Source organism: Pogona vitticeps, chromosome 3 (genome assembly GCF_051106095.1).
Source record: "Pogona vitticeps strain Pit_001003342236 chromosome 3, PviZW2.1, whole genome shotgun sequence".
Taxonomy (NCBI): Eukaryota; Metazoa; Chordata; class Lepidosauria; order Squamata; family Agamidae; genus Pogona; species Pogona vitticeps.
The window spans coordinates 168696723-168715098 of record NC_135785.1 but is presented as its reverse complement, the minus strand read 5'-3'; the positions used below and the strand labels follow the sequence as shown (position 1 = coordinate 168715098).

The window sequence follows — 18376 nt, the reverse complement described above, 5'->3', positions numbered from 1 at the left end:
GTTACTTTTTCCTTAGCTCTCATGTTAATGAAATAGCAGCCCAGAGAAGCGTGGTGACTTCAAAATGGCTTTCCACGTGGAAGGGCTGATTGCCATCATTGTATTCTACTTGGCCATCCTTCTTGTTGGAATATGGGCTGCTTGGAAAACCAAAAACAGTGGCAGCGATGGAGATCGGAGTGAAGCTATAATAGTTGGTGGAAGAGATATTGGCTTGCTGGTGGGTGGATTCACCATGACTGGTAAGTATGTCCTTCTCGTTTATCTGTCAGTTAAGGAACACATTTGTTTCATGTGGGTATAATCGTTCCCTTTGCAAATCCACAACTGTACGGATCATATCCAGTGAAATTGCATGCTCCATAAATAGTTCTGTCAGAAAGACTTCAACAAGTTGCTTCCAAGTGTTTGCACAGAAAAGGTTTGGGCTTTGAAATTCATACCCCACTGGGCTTGCTGAATAATACAGCATGAAGAAGTCAATGTTGATATATACAACCGTGATTTTCTTAATATACCTCCTTATTCATTATTATAGAAGCTGTCTAACAAATTAAGTGACTTTTCCAACCTAATATCCAAAGAATCACTGCTTAACTTCTCTATTCCTGCATTGCACTGCAAAACTGGTGAACAAAGAAGTCAACCACTCCTATGCTCTATGGACCCCTAAGAATTTGTCGTGGAGCATTAATTTATTTTTACTTTTATTTCAAAATCTATTGTGTACACGTCACAGAATGAAGGCAAAATGTGTTTATGTGCAAAGAAGGATAAAAGTAGTATTCATGTTAAAGAGCAATAAAGTACAACTCTTTAATTTGAACCAGATGAAACTGTAATTTGGATTCAGTCATAGTAGGCATACACTGAACCAGCCCTATCCCTATGTAAGCAGACAATCCAATATTTCGTATTCTGATCCACAAAACCTTCCAGGCCATATGTTGACCATTAAAGCAGCTCAGCCATTTAGTTGTGCAAGGAAATCCTGTATGTGCAGAATTAAGTCCCATTCCATGCAGTGGTGCTAACTTTGCACAGGAGTATAGCCTTAATATTATTGTATGCATTGACATCCAAAGACCTGGAGGCTTGTTTTCCTTTAAATGGGGTCAAGCTTCTTTGACTCCATGATGACATCACAGAGGCCAAACTGGCCAAATAGTGAGTCATAATGCACCAAAATATTTAGAGCGTTAACAGCTAAGCCATCCATTGCAGGCACTGGTGGTTTATGATCTGAACAGCGGTCCCCCTAATCAGTGGACCGCCGTTCAGGCTGAGGTGCCCTCTCCTGCTTGGACCTCAAGCCACTCCACTTTTTAGGTGTTATCAAACTGACATTTAGGATTTGTCTAGAAATGCCATTAAATATAAAATGAGTCCACTCTGCTCATTATAGGGCTTCATTTTTAAGACAGATTAGGCTTCTTAAGCATTTCAGTTCCAGATTTGACAGTTATCTTTCAGTGCTACCTGAAGTAGTTTCAACTTTGAAATTGAAATTACTAAATTTTAATATAAAAATAAGGACACAATTTTGTTGTTCTGATCTGTTCCTGTCAGTTTCCATCAAATTTTCACTCAATTACAGATAGGATGAGAGCTTCATAATGGAAAATTATTGAGAACATCAGCTACACTATACAAAATTCTGTCTTTTTTCTCTCCCTTTTGAAGAATGTCCATTTGTATTCCCCCTTTGCTTGCCCATTGGATTGCCATTCAGTATACATTCAAAAAATTGTTCTTATGGTGGGAGTTCTGAGGTAATACATGCAAAATAAGAAATGATGTTATTTGGTAAGATCCCCATCCTACAACAATTTGTGTCACTATGTCATAATTTCACACTGATTTTTGATAGGCAGATATTAAAATATAGAAAATATTTACTGATTATGGTTTTCTCAGAAGGGACGGGAACTCCTAAAATTTAAAAGAGAAACTATGTTTAATTCTATTTAAAAAACTGCTTGCCAGTCCTGAAAATGAATTGAGTTTTGCAGACAATTTCACCAAAAGAAATGCTAGTTGTCTGCTGTGAAATACCTATGTAACATAAATATTTAAACTCTTAAATGTTGATGGTGGCAAATGGTTTCCATTACTACTGATGAGCTACAGGAAAAACAGTATGATTTTAACAGAAGTATCTAACTAAAAAAGGAAGAATTCCATGCAAAATACATGTGTTCGCAAAGTGCAAGCAAATTCAAGAAACAGTTTCATTTCAGCACAAAAAAAATTATATCCTATGTATGCAAGCCCAGACCTACTGCAACCTATGGAGCTATTACTACATAACTATTTGTAGGAACACTACCTTACATACGTGAAAAAAAAATGAAATATATTTTAATTTGTATTGCATATTTTTTGCTATTTGTTTAAATCTTTGTTTAAATCTCAAGTCCAGGATAAGTCGAGATCCTGAGTGAATATCTGATCATATTCTAGTTGAATATGGTTGTGACTATGATTTAGCTACATAATCTTCACATCCAAACTCACTCAGTCAGTCATGTGCTTCGTCTTGCACTCTGGTTAATTGAACTTGTTTGTCTCATAAATTTACCCTTCACACACCGTGATCTGTAATTTTGCTTTCTTCCATATTTGGCTATCTTCACAGAATCCTCTTTTGTTACCTATAATTTTATTTCAAAATAAAAGTCTATGATAAAAAGGTCTTGAAAAAAGCACTTAATCTGGCTGAGATTAAAATCAAAACACTGTCAGAAGCAGCCTTCTATAATAGTCTTAAAACCCAGAAAAAGGAGGCTTCAGATAGCTTTCCTATTACTAAGCATTTGTAAAATACTGTAAGCATTGTGAGTGATATGTACCGTAAAAGGAGAAAGTTGATATATGAAATATAAAATCAGTTTATATATATTATTGCATAATTGTAGCTGATGTATCAACATGCCCTTATCTGTGACACTGTTGCACAGGAGGTAGACGGTGTCTCATAAATATATTGTGTGGTACGCAGTCTCTCGTATATTCATTGCATGCATTTCGGAAATTCTTTTGGCAAACTCAGCTCTCCACCCTTTTATCTTTTGTTTCTAGTTTTGCTATGGTATTATCCCGGACTGATTTATTTTTACCACTTTAAGCTACTTGTATACTGCTCAGAAAATCTGGCCACTGAAATTTTTTTGAATGGAAAAAAAATAAAAAAGATCATTAGCAATTGTTTTCCTATGGAGAACAAGCTGTCTGGGCCCTTGATTTGAGGCCACTGATTCCTGAGAAATGAGTTGGGTAAATTGATTGAAGGGAGACTCGGATGTCAGGATCCATCTGTTCATTCATACTAGCCATGTTTTCAGCCAGGTAGCAAAACTGGATGTGATCTGAGTTTGTGGTTTAACACTGTTGGTTGATGAGTAATACACAAATACATGATAAGTCTACAATACAATACTTTAGTGAGGAGTACTCCTGTTTAGCCAGGTCATTTTCTAGAATATCCTGTTCCTTTTCCCCATTTTGAATAGCATGCCCAAGGCACATGTTCTGAGGTGATTGATTGGAAAGAGCGTTTCCCCTGAAGTTTTCTCCCTCGTTCTTTTATTGTGGTTCTATTAATCTCCCCCTAACCTGCTTGCATGTTCTATATGGAAGTTATTGTTTTAACGACACCTATAGAAGTGAGATTGCTCATCATTCCCATACATGGGGATATACTGAAAAGTCTTTGTGCATAGTTTTTATTCTCCAAAACACAAGGACTGTACTGAAGTAATAGCAAATATATCTTACAGTTTCTGTAAACCCATATTTGGTTTCACATTTTCCTTATAGCCATAGTGCCATTATTAGCAGATAGTAGCACAATGTTGTGGTAACTAGCGAGGGGGTGATAAACTGATGCAGGAGACCTGGATTTGAATCCCTGCTCTTCCATAGAAACCCAGGAGGTAACAATGCTAAAAACCACTCTTCAAATATCTGACCTGTCTTGAAAACCCTGAGTTGCTATAAGTTGGATGTGAATTGACAGCACATAGCGCGCGCACACACACGCACACACACACACACAAAATAATGCAGTTTTTTACTACATCAGGCAAATGTAGTAACTTTTGATTACAGCAAGTAACCAAAAGTAACTACAGTTAGTAAGTTACTAGTAACTAGTTATAGTAACTGGGTTAGTTACAGTTACAGTAACTCTTGGTTAGTTACAGCAGTGGTGTAAACTGCAGATGCAAATTGCTGCTAGTTGACAGGTCATTGTTTGTATCCCTCCCATACCCCCAAAGCCTTCTTGAGATATACAAGTATATAGAGCAATTCCAAGCTCTGTATTTATGAATTCTGAATAAGTAATTATTTAAAAGTCTTAAGGAAGTAATCAGAAATACTAATGGATTGTTTATTAAGCATATCAAAAATGATGTTGTCCAGTCAAATCCATAGTTCAGTGCTCTCATTGCTGAGCCACGTGCAGCTGATCTGAGTCTCTATGGACTAAACACTGGGACAATTGCCAGCAAGCAACAGCAGAAGGACCGTGCAAGGAAAGCAACTCATAAGGTTAAATGATGGATCTCAACCAGTGCAAGACTCAGTTATGACAATTAAAAAAAAATGGTTTAAAATTATTCCACTTTTAACCTCTCCAGAAAGAAGTTCCTCCCCGTGACTTGCAAAGCATAAAAATATAGAAGAAGAAAACACATTAACAAACTAAAAGCAGGAGGAGGAGCAAACGAACATTAAAACCCTTCAAAGGACCAGCCATTAAGCACCAAACAACAACTGGGACAAAAGCTTGCTTTAAAAAAAACATCGTCACTTACTAGCAGAGCACAACTGAAGAGGAAGATAGCTTAGCCAAGACCCTGGAAAAGTAATTTCAGTAGGACTCCTTTATCCACAGGATCAGTATCTGCGGATTCATTTCTTCATGGTCTGAAAATATTGAAAATATTAAAAGAAAAACCATAGAAATATATATTTCTAAAAATGAAAGTTAAAAAATTAAAATAGTCTTGTCTATAATTCACTTTTTTCAGCATCTGCCAGGAGGGCTTGAAACCCACCCCCCCAGTGGGTAATTGGGTCCTGCTGTATTTAGATTGCAAAAACAAGCAGTCTTGCAGCACCTTAAAGACTAACAAGTTACATTTGGTTTAAACTTCCGTGAATGGTAGCCAGTATCCAGCCAGCTGACTCTAACTTTTACAAGAAAAGCTCTAACTTTTTAAAGCTCTGGCTTAACCACTCAGGACTGGGAATTCCACGTACAGGGTACCACCAAGAAAGTCCTCTTGTGTGTTGCCATCAACCATGCTTCAGAAATACAGGAGCCCATGCTTTGTTGGAAAAAGAAGGATATGGAACACCCAAAGGAGAGAAATTCTTCACAAAAAGGAGGATATTTTTGCATGAAACATGCATATGCTAATTTAAAATACTACAGGCAAATATTATTACAATTAGATATTATTACTCTAATTTAAGTGGAAGTATCCTACTGCTCACCATATTACACCAGATTGTAACTAGGCAACCATCTTAGGACAAAGCATTGAGAGAAAGTTGGGATATACAGTAAATCTATCAATCAACCAAACAACCAAACAAATAAATAAATAAGGCATATGTTTAATAACTCTCTGTGCCTTGTATTTTTTGCAGCTTATTGGAGATGAATACATATAGAAAGAAATTAACAGAGGCCACTACAGTTTTCTTACAAAATGACCCCCCCATACATTTATTTCAAAAATGAAAGAGGGCTGATTAGATATATTTACAATCAAATCCTCTGTTCTGCACAAAGAACTACCTTTATAGAATAATCACTCTTAATAGCCTAACCACAATATCTGACAAAAAATATTTTTGGGAGGGTTTTTTCCCCAAGCCAGCCTGATGAAGACTTCTGCAGGACTCAAAATGTACTCTGGTTTTGAGATGTTATTGTTCTAGAAAAGGGATCACTTGCTGCCTGGATAGCTACGTGGTTTAGGTATCTGGCTGCAGAGCCAGAAGTTGGAAATTTGATTTGTGCCTTCTACGTAGGGGAAGAGCCAGCCCGTGTGGCCTTGGGCAGGCTGCACAGTCCCAGAGTGTCTTCTGGACCTGGAAAAACTGTGAAAAGGGACACTATAAGTTGGAATTGACTTGACAACATTTGATGATTATTATTAAAGATATCATCTGACAGAGTGGTGTCATGCACAGGGAGTCAAAGTAGAGTCAGGAGACTTTGGTTCAAATTCCTGCTCAGCCTGGAAAACTCACTGGGATTCACTTATATGCCACCAAAAGAAGGACATGCGTCACCAAAACTCAGAAAAGGCAGAAATGGTGCTGGAGATAAAAGTAACTGAAAACTAGATCTAGATCTACCCGTGTCACTCGCGCGAGCCAGGAGATAAGGCTGAGGAGCCTAACGCCGAGAGAGGCCCAAAAGGAAAAGACCAGAATCCGGGCCTTCTCGGCGGTGGCTCCTCGCCTTTGGAACAACTTGCCCCCTGAGATTCGCGCGGCTCCCTCTCTGGGCATTTTTAAGAAACAACTAAAAACATTGATGTATAGGCGGGCCTTCCCAACAGAAAACCCTTGACGATCTTTTTTCTTATTCTGTTCTTTATTATTATTATTTTTTTATTTAAGTTTCTGCTGTAAAGTTTTAAAATTACATTGTTGTTTTTACTGTAAGCCGCCTAGAGTGGTCTAATATGATCAGATAGGCGGGATAGAAATAAAATAAATAAATAAATAAATAAATAAAAAGTCAGAGGAGGACATAATTGACAGTCAATGAAGATGGAGATCTCATTGTAGATCTTCAGAATATCATATCGATACTCATGCCAGAAGCTCATGCTCTAAACAAAGCAGGGTATCTCACCCCACAATCTCAGGGTGAAGGTGCCCTTCCTGCACAATGAGCTGCCCTTGACGAGTACTCAAGAATACAGTGTGCCAAAGACAATAAATATCTGCAATCTAATTTCTTATCCTATTAAATTGTTGTGAAGACAGCTGGGGAGAGGGGGAGAACAGGTGAGACCCATTGTGCATGGGGAGGATGGCTTAACTCTTAAGGTACAAGCATTTTTTAGAAATGCTGATAAATTAACAAAAATCTCACATGGAATTACAGTGGTATTGAGCCAGTGCTGTAGCAGATACGGTGTAAAGGTTTATCAAATCTTACTGTTGTGTGTTTGCAATGTAGGATTAGATATAGATTTAGTCATATATAGAGGAGACCCATAGAAATCCATAAGATTCAAGAGGGGTGTCATGACTCACTTCTCCCATTGATTTCATTGGGTGAACTATGAGAATGACTATGTCTAGATTCAGCCTTTAGTACAGCTTGCAAAAAAATTTGCAAGACTGATTTATTAAACCTGAGGGGAATGTCAAGGTTTCTTTAAAGAAATTCCAAACTGGGATTTATGCCTGACAAATTTCCCCACATACAAATTGGTGGAGAGAGTGGGAAGAGGAGATAGAGAAGAGAAGGCAAACTGGTGGGTTGCTTATTTCTTTTAAGAAAAAATTGGCCTATAGCCAGTATAACCAAGACTTTTACCAAAAGCATTCAATTTTTAAGATGAACTTTAACAGGCTCTGTAGAATGAAGAAAAACACTCCATCAAATGGTTGTCAGCAGGACTATTTTCCCAGCTTGAATGTTAATGTCTTGGTGTCCTCGAGATGCCTCAGAGTCTTCCTTGTTCTCTGCTAGATGGAGATGCTGCTATGCATCAGCTCATTAGCTGCTCAGGAGGGAGCTATGTGAGAGACACTGCCATTTCTAATGGCAAGATTTTATACATAGCTTAACACAGAAACATGTTTACACAAAAACAGAAGAGTAAAGGGTAACATTTGGATGGGTTATGGCACTGTTAGAGCTTACTATATTGTCTCACTCTCTCATTCTCTCTGTTACTTTTCTTTAGAATAACTTCATCAGCAGAAAGTAACTGTGGCCCTCCGGGAGCTTTTAATACTACAACTCCCATCAGCCCCAATCATCATTACCACTGGTGAGGGGCTGTGGGAGTTGTAGTGTCCAAAGAATATCTAGAGGACCACAGTTACCTTCCCCTGGATAAATCTACTTCACCATCAGTGTCTAATACAAATTGGCATATTAAAAGCTCACCAGTTTAATCAAAAACGTAGCTCAGGCGTGATTTATCAAGATTCTCAGTAATCCAGGTGAGGTTATCTGGAAGTTGAGTCATGGTAACAGGACTTCTTTCTTGTTCGGTTGAAACATTTCACTATTCATCCTAGTCGCTTCTTCAGTCAGGAGTGATTGTATACCATCTTTGTTACTCTCTATTAGTAGTATGTTGGTTGTCTTTCCTCGTCTGCTATGCACTTCAAGGTAATTCTCTGTTTCTTCTTCAGCTACCTGGGTTGGAGGCGGTTACATAAATGGGACGGCTGAGGCAGTATACCTCCCAGGTTATGGGATGGCCTGGGCCCAGGCACCCATTGGATATTCTCTTAGCCTGGTTGTAGGTAAGCTAATGCTATGAAGGCGGCACATAGCATGATCTTCATCAAACTAGCAATGTTAAAACATAAGGCAGTCAAGGTTAATCATTTCACTGAACCCACAGACCAAAGAACTGCTTGGTTGACTGCCCCCTTAGTGTTTTTTTTATGGTGAATATCTGGGAAGAGGGAAGGATGAGCACCAGAAAGGAGATAGATAGCTTGCAGAGCAGTGTGCCACTGGCCTCTATTTAAGATGCTAAAGACAAGCACTACATCACATGTTGCTGCTGCTTGGTGTTTCTGTTGTTGTTTGTCTTAAGAACAGAAGGAGCTTCAGGGATGTGGGCATTTAATGAAATTATATCATCTTTTGCGTTTAATGCAATCTTAATATCATGATTTGACCCATTCAAATCAACAGGTTTTATGTGAGTTATGACTAACTGGCTCTGCTCCCAGTAAGTTTACACAGAAGCTATTGGATGTTTGCTTTTACCCTAGCACATTCGTATTGATGAGTAGCATTCCATTGATAGTCGGCTGACAGTGACAGCACTTCACAATAACAACCATTCCCATGATCGTATTGCCATTTATTTGCAGTAAGGGTTGGTGACAAAGCATTGGACAGCTTGTTTTATTATAGACAGTAACAACAAAAGCCGTGATCCATGCTAGATACCCACAAATGTAATTTTGTTATGAGCTGCCAGTAGCAATTCATAGATTAAGTGAGAGGGTACCTCACTCCCCACTTGGGGGGTACAGCCCCCCTCTAGGTCCATTAATAAACCATGCATCTATCAAACATTAGATGAAAAATAATAATAAGCACCATTGAATCGGGTGACTGTACTAAACTGGGAATTCACAAGAATCCAGACTGTTCTATTTCATATTGTCTTTAAAGTGCTCTGCTGATTCCCTTTTTTATTTTTAAAGTTCTAGTCTATACAGCTGAATATAATATGAATGTTATAGTCCTTAGCAAAGAGATTGTTCCATAGCGTTGCATGAGTGTGGGATTTCAATCCCATTTACATAAAAAGGTGTCTCATTTGTTCTGGCAAACAAAATCATGATTTTATGGCCTGGAAAAGTTTTGCAGATTTTTTAAGGAAAATAAACATTTATCCCACAATGGGGAAATAGCTTCATGTACAACCATTGGTTTAGACTGAGTCTTGAAGAATAAAGTTACGTTGGACCAGACAACCCATGAGAGCTCTTCCTCTTTTTTTATGTTTATTAGTTTTTTGGTGTTTGATATTTCAGGTGGCTTGTTCTTTGCAAAACCCATGCGTTCCAAAGGCTATGTGACCATGTTGGACCCTTTTCAGCAGATATATGGAAAACGGATGGGAGGGCTCATCTTCATACCTGCTCTGATGGGTGAAATGTTCTGGGCTGCAGCCATCTTTTCTGCATTAGGTAAGGAGTGCTGAGAACAATCTCATTGAATGAAGTAGAGATGGCCAACTGCTAGTCTCTGGACAAGCATTTTGGGAGTGGGAATAGCTGATCAGTACAGGCACAGCATAAACAAGGAATGACCAGACCCAGAGATGAGTTTGGGGCCAAACCATGTTTTGAGCAAAGGAGGCACCTCACCCCGATAAGATACAATGGGCTGTGCCCCCCCCCACGTGGACCGCAAGCTACCAGTAAGTGTATGTATTTACAAGCACATGGATGTTTTTGAATACTGTAAGCCCCCTTGGGTCCTTTTTAAGAGAAAGGTGGGGTATAAATATTGAATTGAAAATATATAAAATGCATGCTGATGGGTAGTCAAGTAATACAAAAAATATTAAACAGCCTGTTCAAGACTGAAGTTCACAAAAACATGGTGCCACTTGTTTGTCAGAAAACTGATTGTCAGTTGTGGAGCAGTGTCAGGCATCCTGGTATTTACAGAAACATTTGAGGAGATTCATCACAAAAGGCTTTAGTTCTACCAGTTCTCTAACTTAAAGAGATTGCTAGTGATTATGTTGGACTCGCAACTGTATTTGTTAATCTTAAGCCATTCCATTTTTGTAACAAAACCCTGAAATCACAAAAGCCAATGTATCTTCTCATTTGTATATATAGTATGATGACCATAGCTGAGATTTTTTTAAAAAATCATTGTACTGTACTACAAGCACGGATCTGTCTGAACAAACCATGTGAAGGATTATGCAGATTTTGAAATGCTGTTTGATTCTTTAGAATTATATATTTATTGTCCAGAAGCCGATTGGGTTTGTGCAGCATATATCCAAACCCTGTGTATCTGAAGTGTGTGATCATTCTGGATGGTTATTGTGGGCCCAAATATATGCCAGCAATGCATTTGGCCACTACTTGGTTGTGTTCGCAGGCATGTGATGGTAGTGATTTAAGCAACAGGATTTCAGCCAATGATGATAAAGTGATGATGAAAAACAATTAAACAAATCAGTCTTTAAAAGGGACTAAATAACAGTCCTTTAAATTATTTTAAATACATTTAAAAATATTAAAAAAGGCAATGGCCCTGTTAAAACCTTTCCCTTAGCAGCACCTTTCTTATTAAAAGCCTACTTAAAGGATATCAAAGAGGGGGCCAGCTTGGTTGGAAGGGAATTCCAGAGCCTGAGAGCTGCCCTCATGAAGTCCCACTCTCATCTCCACACCAGGCATGTCCATGAAAGCAATGGGTCTGAGACCTTCTCCCAAAATCACATGGGGGATTGGGCCCCTAAAATAGCCTGGACCCAAAGCATTTAAGGTTTTACAAGTCAAAGCCAGCCGTTTGAATTGTGCCCAGTAACAGCAAAAAATGTGTTTCCAAACATTGTCTTAGCAGCTTTTGCTATTGGGTGTTTTTTTGTTTTTCACCCCACACAACTGCACACAGAAAGCTTTTTTAAAGTCTTTTTAAAATGAAATTTAGAAAACCAAATCACAACTCCAGCTGTGCTCTGATTAGCTGGAAAGCAATGGGGAGCTTTTAACCATAATTTTATTGGAAATGCTCAAGAGTCTAAGAATAAACTCCATGCTGAGGAGCTGGAAGCTGAGCAGCTTAAACAACTTCCAGGTACTTTGAAATATCTGCTTTCTTTTAAGAGAAGGTTATCTGTGGCGTTTCACAAGGAGAAAGCCAGCTTTGTGAATTCCTTTTAAACCTGTTATGCTCACGAAAAGACAGCATACAGACTAGCGTTTAAGTGAGCAATCTCTGTTACAAATGTTAAGGCAAAGCACTGAGTGGCTGAAATACACTGAGAAGTAGGACCATGGAGAGCGGCATATCAGAGCCTAAGCTTTCTCTGTGAGCCTTCCGATACAAGAAAGGGGCAATAATTCAATTAGTGCGTGTGTGCTGTTGGAATGCATGGTCTTATGGGAAAATACATACAGAGGGTATTTGGTGGAAATGTGCAGTAACCCACTTTCTTCAAAGTCAGCCCTGCTGTGTTTGGGGGTCCACCTGTCAGTTGTGCTGAGTGGGGCCCTAGGCTCCAAGTTCTGCCCTGAGGATGCCACCTGAATGGGCACGTGCAGATGTTCTTAAAACCCTAAACAAATCTAATGCTACAGACTGAATGTATGCATCATGTGTAGACTACAGCCCTTGAATAGCCAGAAACCAAGTTATGCACCCCCGTCTATGAATCAGCTTACCCAGTGCTGTTATGTGAGGACTCTCTGGTTTTTTAAAAACATGGGCGGGGGGTGTCACAGAAGTATCACTTTCCTGGAAAATAGCTCTCTAGACTCACCGAAGATCATTACAAGTTAGCTGTTTCTTTTTTTCTCTCTTTCTGGCAGAAGAGTAGATGGGGCATCTGGAGGTATCAAATCACAATTCAGGAAGGATTTTCTACCCTCATTCCACCCACCTCCCACCCTCCTCTGAGTCATTCAAGGCAATAGGGGACAAGACTTTCCTCCTGCAGTCCTTTCCTGTAGTGGCTTATGGACCAAGCGAGCTGGGAGGTGACCTCCCGCCGGCTCTGTGTCCTGTCTGTAGCCTCTTCTTCCCTCTCATTCCATCCCACCCATCTTTCTGCCTCCTTGAGGAAACACGATTCTAATCCCACACCATGGGAGAAATCTGAGCAAGGCGAAAGAGGGGCATATAATATCTGCCTTCTTGTACTCTATTTCAAAAATGGGCAGGATTTTGGATGTGCAGCTCTGTATGACTCCAGGCCTATCTCTATGTTTATAACTTTAACATTTTGCTTCTGCATTTGTCTTTAATATTACTGTAAGGTGTTTCAGCTATATGAGTGGCATCATTATTTTCTAATCCCAGGTTAGAAAGTTTCCCACAGAACTCCCTTTTCCCTCTTTCTTTTTTTTCTTTCAGCCCCATGATGTATTTGTTGCCTCTGTCGTGTTGATGACACCTCAGGCCACATTGCAGGGAGCTTCTTCCATAGCATCATGATGCCTTGGAATAGTGATGCAGGGCAATGGCTGTGCTGCATGACTAAAGCTTGTGAAAGTTACTTTTTAAAACTATAGCTCTCAGAGTTCCCCAAGCAGCATGGACAACTGGAGGAGGCTGGGAGTTGTAGTCCAAAAAGATAACCTTTCTAACCTCTGTGCCTGGCCAACAGAATGTGTACTGCATGTTCCAGGTTGAACTCTTGGCCAAGGTTTGGGAGTGCTCTGATGTGAAAGATCCTCCTGATGGTCTATACCACACATCACAGCAGCCGTGTTCATAAGAGATCTTCTCCGGAGGCATCCACTTGACAAAGAGTTTGTGCACATCAGAATTCAGAAAAAACACAGTGCAGATTAGGCTTTTTAGGGAGTCTGCCTTAATCCTCGTAATTCTTTACTTTCTCAGAAAAATACAGACTGCTTTTAAAACAGGTGAAATCTGAAGATGAGCAATCATGTAAAAATGTACTGAAATGGCAATAAGGTAGACCAATATCTTTTTTTTTCCTTTTCCAATCCTCATCTCTCTTTTGCAGGTGCCACCATAAGTGTGATCATTGACATCAACGTCAATATTTCAGTTGTTATTTCTGCCCTAATTGCAGTTCTCTATACACTGGTGGGAGGTCTTTATTCAGTTGCTTACACAGATGTGGTCCAGCTGTTCTGCATATTCATAGGCCTGGTAAGTCTTTATCTCTGCCTGTGTACATCCATACAGTGCATGTACATATGCACATACATATTCTATTGATAAAGCCAAGGTGGTCTAAACATAGGAAGCAGATGCTTCATTGAGACCTAACGTATGAGAAAGATGCTGAATGGCTGTGTTGAAAGGAGAAGAGGAGGAGGAGGAAGAGAATGTCCCTCTCAGTCAACTCTTGTAGTTGCTGCTGTGCCTGTATTATCTGTAGGGTGTACCAATGCAACTGGTTCTTGTTTGTTGGTATATTCCACACATTAAACCCATTCCTATTGATCAGAGAAGGATGAAGTTTTCTCCCTATATTTTCCCACTGCTCTCTCACCAGCACCACCCCACAGCAGCCCAGCATGTGCTGCCTGAGGCAGCTGTCCCATTTACCGAATGGTAAGGCTGCCTCCCCTCCCCTCCGCCTGCTACCAATTTCTTAACTGCTATAAAGAGGGAATCATCATTACATGCACACCAAAACCATTTAGGCTTCTACCTCCAAATGCCATTAGAATTCTCCCAGAAATACAAGTTGGAAACAAATTATGAGAAGATGGAACTCAAGGGAAATACATGCAGGATTTCTGGAGCATTTTAAAAAATTCCTAGAGACCAGTGACATTTCCCCGGCAGCATTCTGCCCATCCTCAGACTATCACCAATTTTTGGCTGAAAAGACCTTTTTCCCTCTCTGAAACCTTAAGGATGCTCTACAGTAATGAATGCTGTTCATGATTTCTGTTTACACAATGTGGCTGCTGAAGCAAATTACGCCTTTGTTTTCTGACTCTAGTTCCTAGCTCTGGGTCTCTATTACCTCAACTCAAGGGTTGGCAGCTTGTAACCTTCCAGACAGATTGTGCCGCAAAACATATGAAGATAATGGGGTAAATCCAACATTTAGACATTCAAGCCCTCATCCATTTTATTAAAACACACCAATTTGTGTCCTTGCCCTAACAGCTCAGCTTACAAAACACAGAAAATATTGTTGAAGCAATATATTTATTTGATGTCCCCACACTACTCAATGGTTTCTCTCTCTCTCTCTCTCTCTCTCTCTCTCTCTCTCTCTCTCTCTGTGTGTGTGTGTGTGTGTGTGTGTGTGTGTGTGTGTGTGTGTGTTTGTGTGTGTGTACTAAATTTTGGTGGCAAGAAATCCTGGTGCCTTCTGTGTTTCCTCAGCAGAACCACATCTTGGAACTAGTGAACTGCTAAACAACATATAACTGCATCAAATATTATTGTTGCATATCTTTAGGCCTATTTTTACTTTTCACTTTTTTACTACAGTGGATCAGCGTTCCATTTGCCATGTCCCATCCTGCAGTAACAGATATTGGGTACACTGCTGTACATGAAGTATACCAAGAACCTTGGCTTGGATCAATTAAAACACTTGACCTCTTCACATGGTTTGACAATTTCGCCTTACTGGTAAGTATCTCTGTGAGAGGCTATGGCCTGTCACCTCTCACTGATTTATTCTGCAAAATTCAAAAATGGTGACAAGGTTAGACTTCAAAGCGTTATCACTGAATAATCATATGCTTAATGAATCACTTCAGTTTTCTAATTATTAGAGAATTGGCTAAAAAAAGCAGGAGAAACATCTTTGCTGGGAGTATTCAGAGGATCAGGCCACAAAAAATGTGTTTTTTAAAAAATATAGTTAAAAATGAGGAGGGCCTCATGGGGAGGGGAAGTGTGTGATAATTCAAATTGAGTTCAATATAGAGGGATTTGAAGCTCAACTTCAAAAGGTAAGCACTCATATCCCTGCAGTTCAGTGGCCATCAGGTTGACTTTCATTTGGCTTCAAATTCTTTCCATCTAGTCCATGAAGACATTTGGGAGTTTGGGGGAATTCTCTTTTAAAAACAAACCACGTGAAATTCATGCCCATTCCAACCTCTTGGAATCAAGCTATATGGACAGTGGTATATCAGGTGGAGCGTGGGACTGAGACACAGAAGATCCAAAACCAGCATGTGACGCTGTAGCTTTTGGAGTATTTTGTGCAGGGGTCCCTCTATGAGAAAACCCCTCTTCCTAGAAGAAGGAAAACCGGCTATGGGCCGGCTGGGCCTCTCTTCAGGAGCTACCAATCATTTGGCTGCAGCAAAAAGTCAGACTTGGAACGTATTAAAGTGACCGTAGCCATGCCTCCCTGAGCCAGGAATAATGCAAAGGTCACTTCCTGTTCTTTGCAGATCTTTGGAGGAATCCCCTGGCAAGCGTATTTCCAGCGCGTCCTCTCTTCTTCCTCTGCTGTGTATGCTCAAGTGCTATCCCTCCTTGCAGCTTTTGGATGTCTTTTGATGGCATTGCCTGCAATACTTATTGGTGCAGTTGGAGCATCAACAGGTACACTGAGTCTCCAGATCCTTTTAACTTGAAACAGCGGATACTAAAGAAAAGAAAATTAACCTAGAGGAGGACTTGGGGAACTTTGAATGGTCCAGATGGTTTGGACTTCAACTCCCATCAGCCTCACCAATAATAAGGGATTATGCCTTGACTGTAGCTAGAAAAGCAGGTTGGAGGTGGATGTTCCTTGCTCCTGCTCTAGGGTACATGATTTTAGTGATGTTAAAATATGTGTTCAAAAATGTCTCTTTTAGTTTTATGGGGAATCTTGATTTAGTTTAGAATACTGTATATGAGAAATCGGAAATTCCTAATGTGCGGGTAATCATGGTATATACAGTGCCTTTTGACAAGCAGTGTGGGAAGATGAGCATATGTGATATATAATCATTTCACGTAACAGACAGACAGCCCACTGGACAAGGCGTTCCACTGAGGTTTAAGGTCAACCTGCATGTTGTCTTAAATGTGCCTTTACATTTTATATGTTGTTTTATAAACAGCAACTAAAATGCCCTGAAGTTCAAGAGATCAACCTAAAAGTCAGTGACTAATGCCATACAAAGTTTTAATACAGGGGAGGGGGAGTGCTGGACAAGATTTCCAGCAATCCAGAAGTACTGGTTTATTTTTCTTGCTAGCATTTTGACTTTCCACTCAACTAGTAGGAGTGCTGGACTTGGTTCTTCCTAGATCTCATTCAAAACTTTAGCCATATGCACTTTTGTTCTTCTTTAAAAACATAACTTATGTTGATTTCCGAAATCAAGATCAGCTTGGTGCAGAAGCCTGAATTTCCTTCTATGAAGCGCACTTAATAATTCCTGCATGTTTGTATTACAGATTGGAACCAAACTGATTATGAAGGCCTGGATCCCAAGTCAGCAAATGAAGCTGACATGATTTTGCCCATAGTCCTTCAGTATCTCTGCCCAGTGTACATCTCCTTTTTTGGCCTCGGGGCAGTGTCTGCTGCCGTTATGTCCTCTGCTGACTCTTCCATCTTATCAGCAAGTTCCATGTTTGCACGGAATATTTACCAACTTTCATTCCGGCAAAGTGTAAGAGTAAATTGCAACAGGGGTTTTGTGGTGGGAGATGGCAATAGTGCCATAGTTGGTAGTTGGTGACATTCTTAACACGTAAAGGAAAGAAGGAGTGTTGCTGGGATGGGCAGATTTTGGCTTGGGGGATCAATCTTGAGTTTTATGTGATTCTCGTGGGCTACTAATCAAAACCCTGTGCAAAACTGTGTGTGAATGGGCGCATGTGTAATGGAGTTAATTACCTGCTAGACTTTGTGAGACATGTCCTGAGTAATTAAAGAACCCCCAGCATTCCAATGCTAATCTGCTAATGCCTGTGCTGGTTATGGAAATTTGGGAACTATGGTCTTAAAAAAAGGGTAATATTTCCCATCTCTGTATTCAAATACAATCCTATGTCAGAGTTACTATAGATCAAGGCTAGATACACAAAGGATCAAACTGACCAATAATGATGCACCATATCTTGTGAAGCACAAGGTAAGGAGCAACAGGGAGGTTTTATTGTAGAGAAACTTTTCGTTTTGCTTGCTATTCACATACTACTGGGAGTCAGAAGCCCATCTATCACAAATCACCCAGAACTCTACTAGCAGACCGAAGTCTACCAATCTGCGTGTCCTTGGAGCATTCCATTGTTTTTCAGCCACACAAAGCCCTGAAATAAGAAGTTATCCCCACCTACTTTTGTGGGCTTCTCTCCCCAGTTTGTGGGTTGTTTGCAAAAGATCTTCCCAGGTTCTATTTATGAAGAAAGAGAAGAGTGAAGCAGGGTGGTTTACAATTCAGTTTTGCATGATACACACTACCTCCCTCCCAGCAAGCTGGGTACTCAATTTACTGACCATGGAAGGTTGAGTCAACCTCAATCCAGGTACCGGCGCCCAGGATCAAACTCAGGTCATACTGCAGTTTAGCCATGAGTACATGTTTATTTGTTTGTTTGTGTTATTTACATAGGTACATAGTATCCAAATTCAGTCAAGTTCTTGTGGCACATAAATCAGAAAATCCCCTAATAATATCAAAGGAAACTATGAACTGTTTACTGCCCCTTCATGACACCCAAACTCTTCTATTTCCATAATCACTCCATTCAGATATGACATTTTAACACTGTCAGTTGTGAAACAGAAAACCGTTAAGTCCAATGGATGCTCTAAAGAAGGGTCTTTGTTTTAGCTTGTGTTTTATATATATATAAAGCCATGGTCTGTCACTGAGCAGACGGCAGGAACAATCTAGAATGCAATACAGGAATTTCAGCTTCCCCCCCCCATCAAATTTATGCCAAACAGTGACAATTTGCTACATTCAAATTATTCGTACCAAGTAA

The 18376-nt window shown here is 39.8% G+C and overlaps 1 protein-coding gene across 3 annotated transcripts in view; it reads left to right on the top strand.

The window, feature by feature from the left end:
* SLC5A7 (solute carrier family 5 member 7) overlaps window positions 1–18376 on the top strand; it is a 56059-nt gene that overhangs the window by 28618 nt on the left and 9065 nt on the right. For all 3 annotated transcript variants that reach the window (XM_072994539.2, XM_020784044.3, XM_078390249.1), the window contains 7 exons: window positions 17–242; window positions 8407–8520; window positions 9775–9930; window positions 13464–13612; window positions 14918–15061; window positions 15838–15991; window positions 16838–17055. In XM_072994539.2, the coding sequence (XP_072850640.2) occupies window positions 65–242; window positions 8407–8520; window positions 9775–9930; window positions 13464–13612; window positions 14918–15061; window positions 15838–15991; window positions 16838–17055 (1113 nt within the window). In that variant the 5' untranslated portion in view covers window positions 17–64. The remainder of the gene's footprint in view (window positions 1–16; window positions 243–8406; window positions 8521–9774; window positions 9931–13463; window positions 13613–14917; window positions 15062–15837; window positions 15992–16837; window positions 17056–18376) is intronic.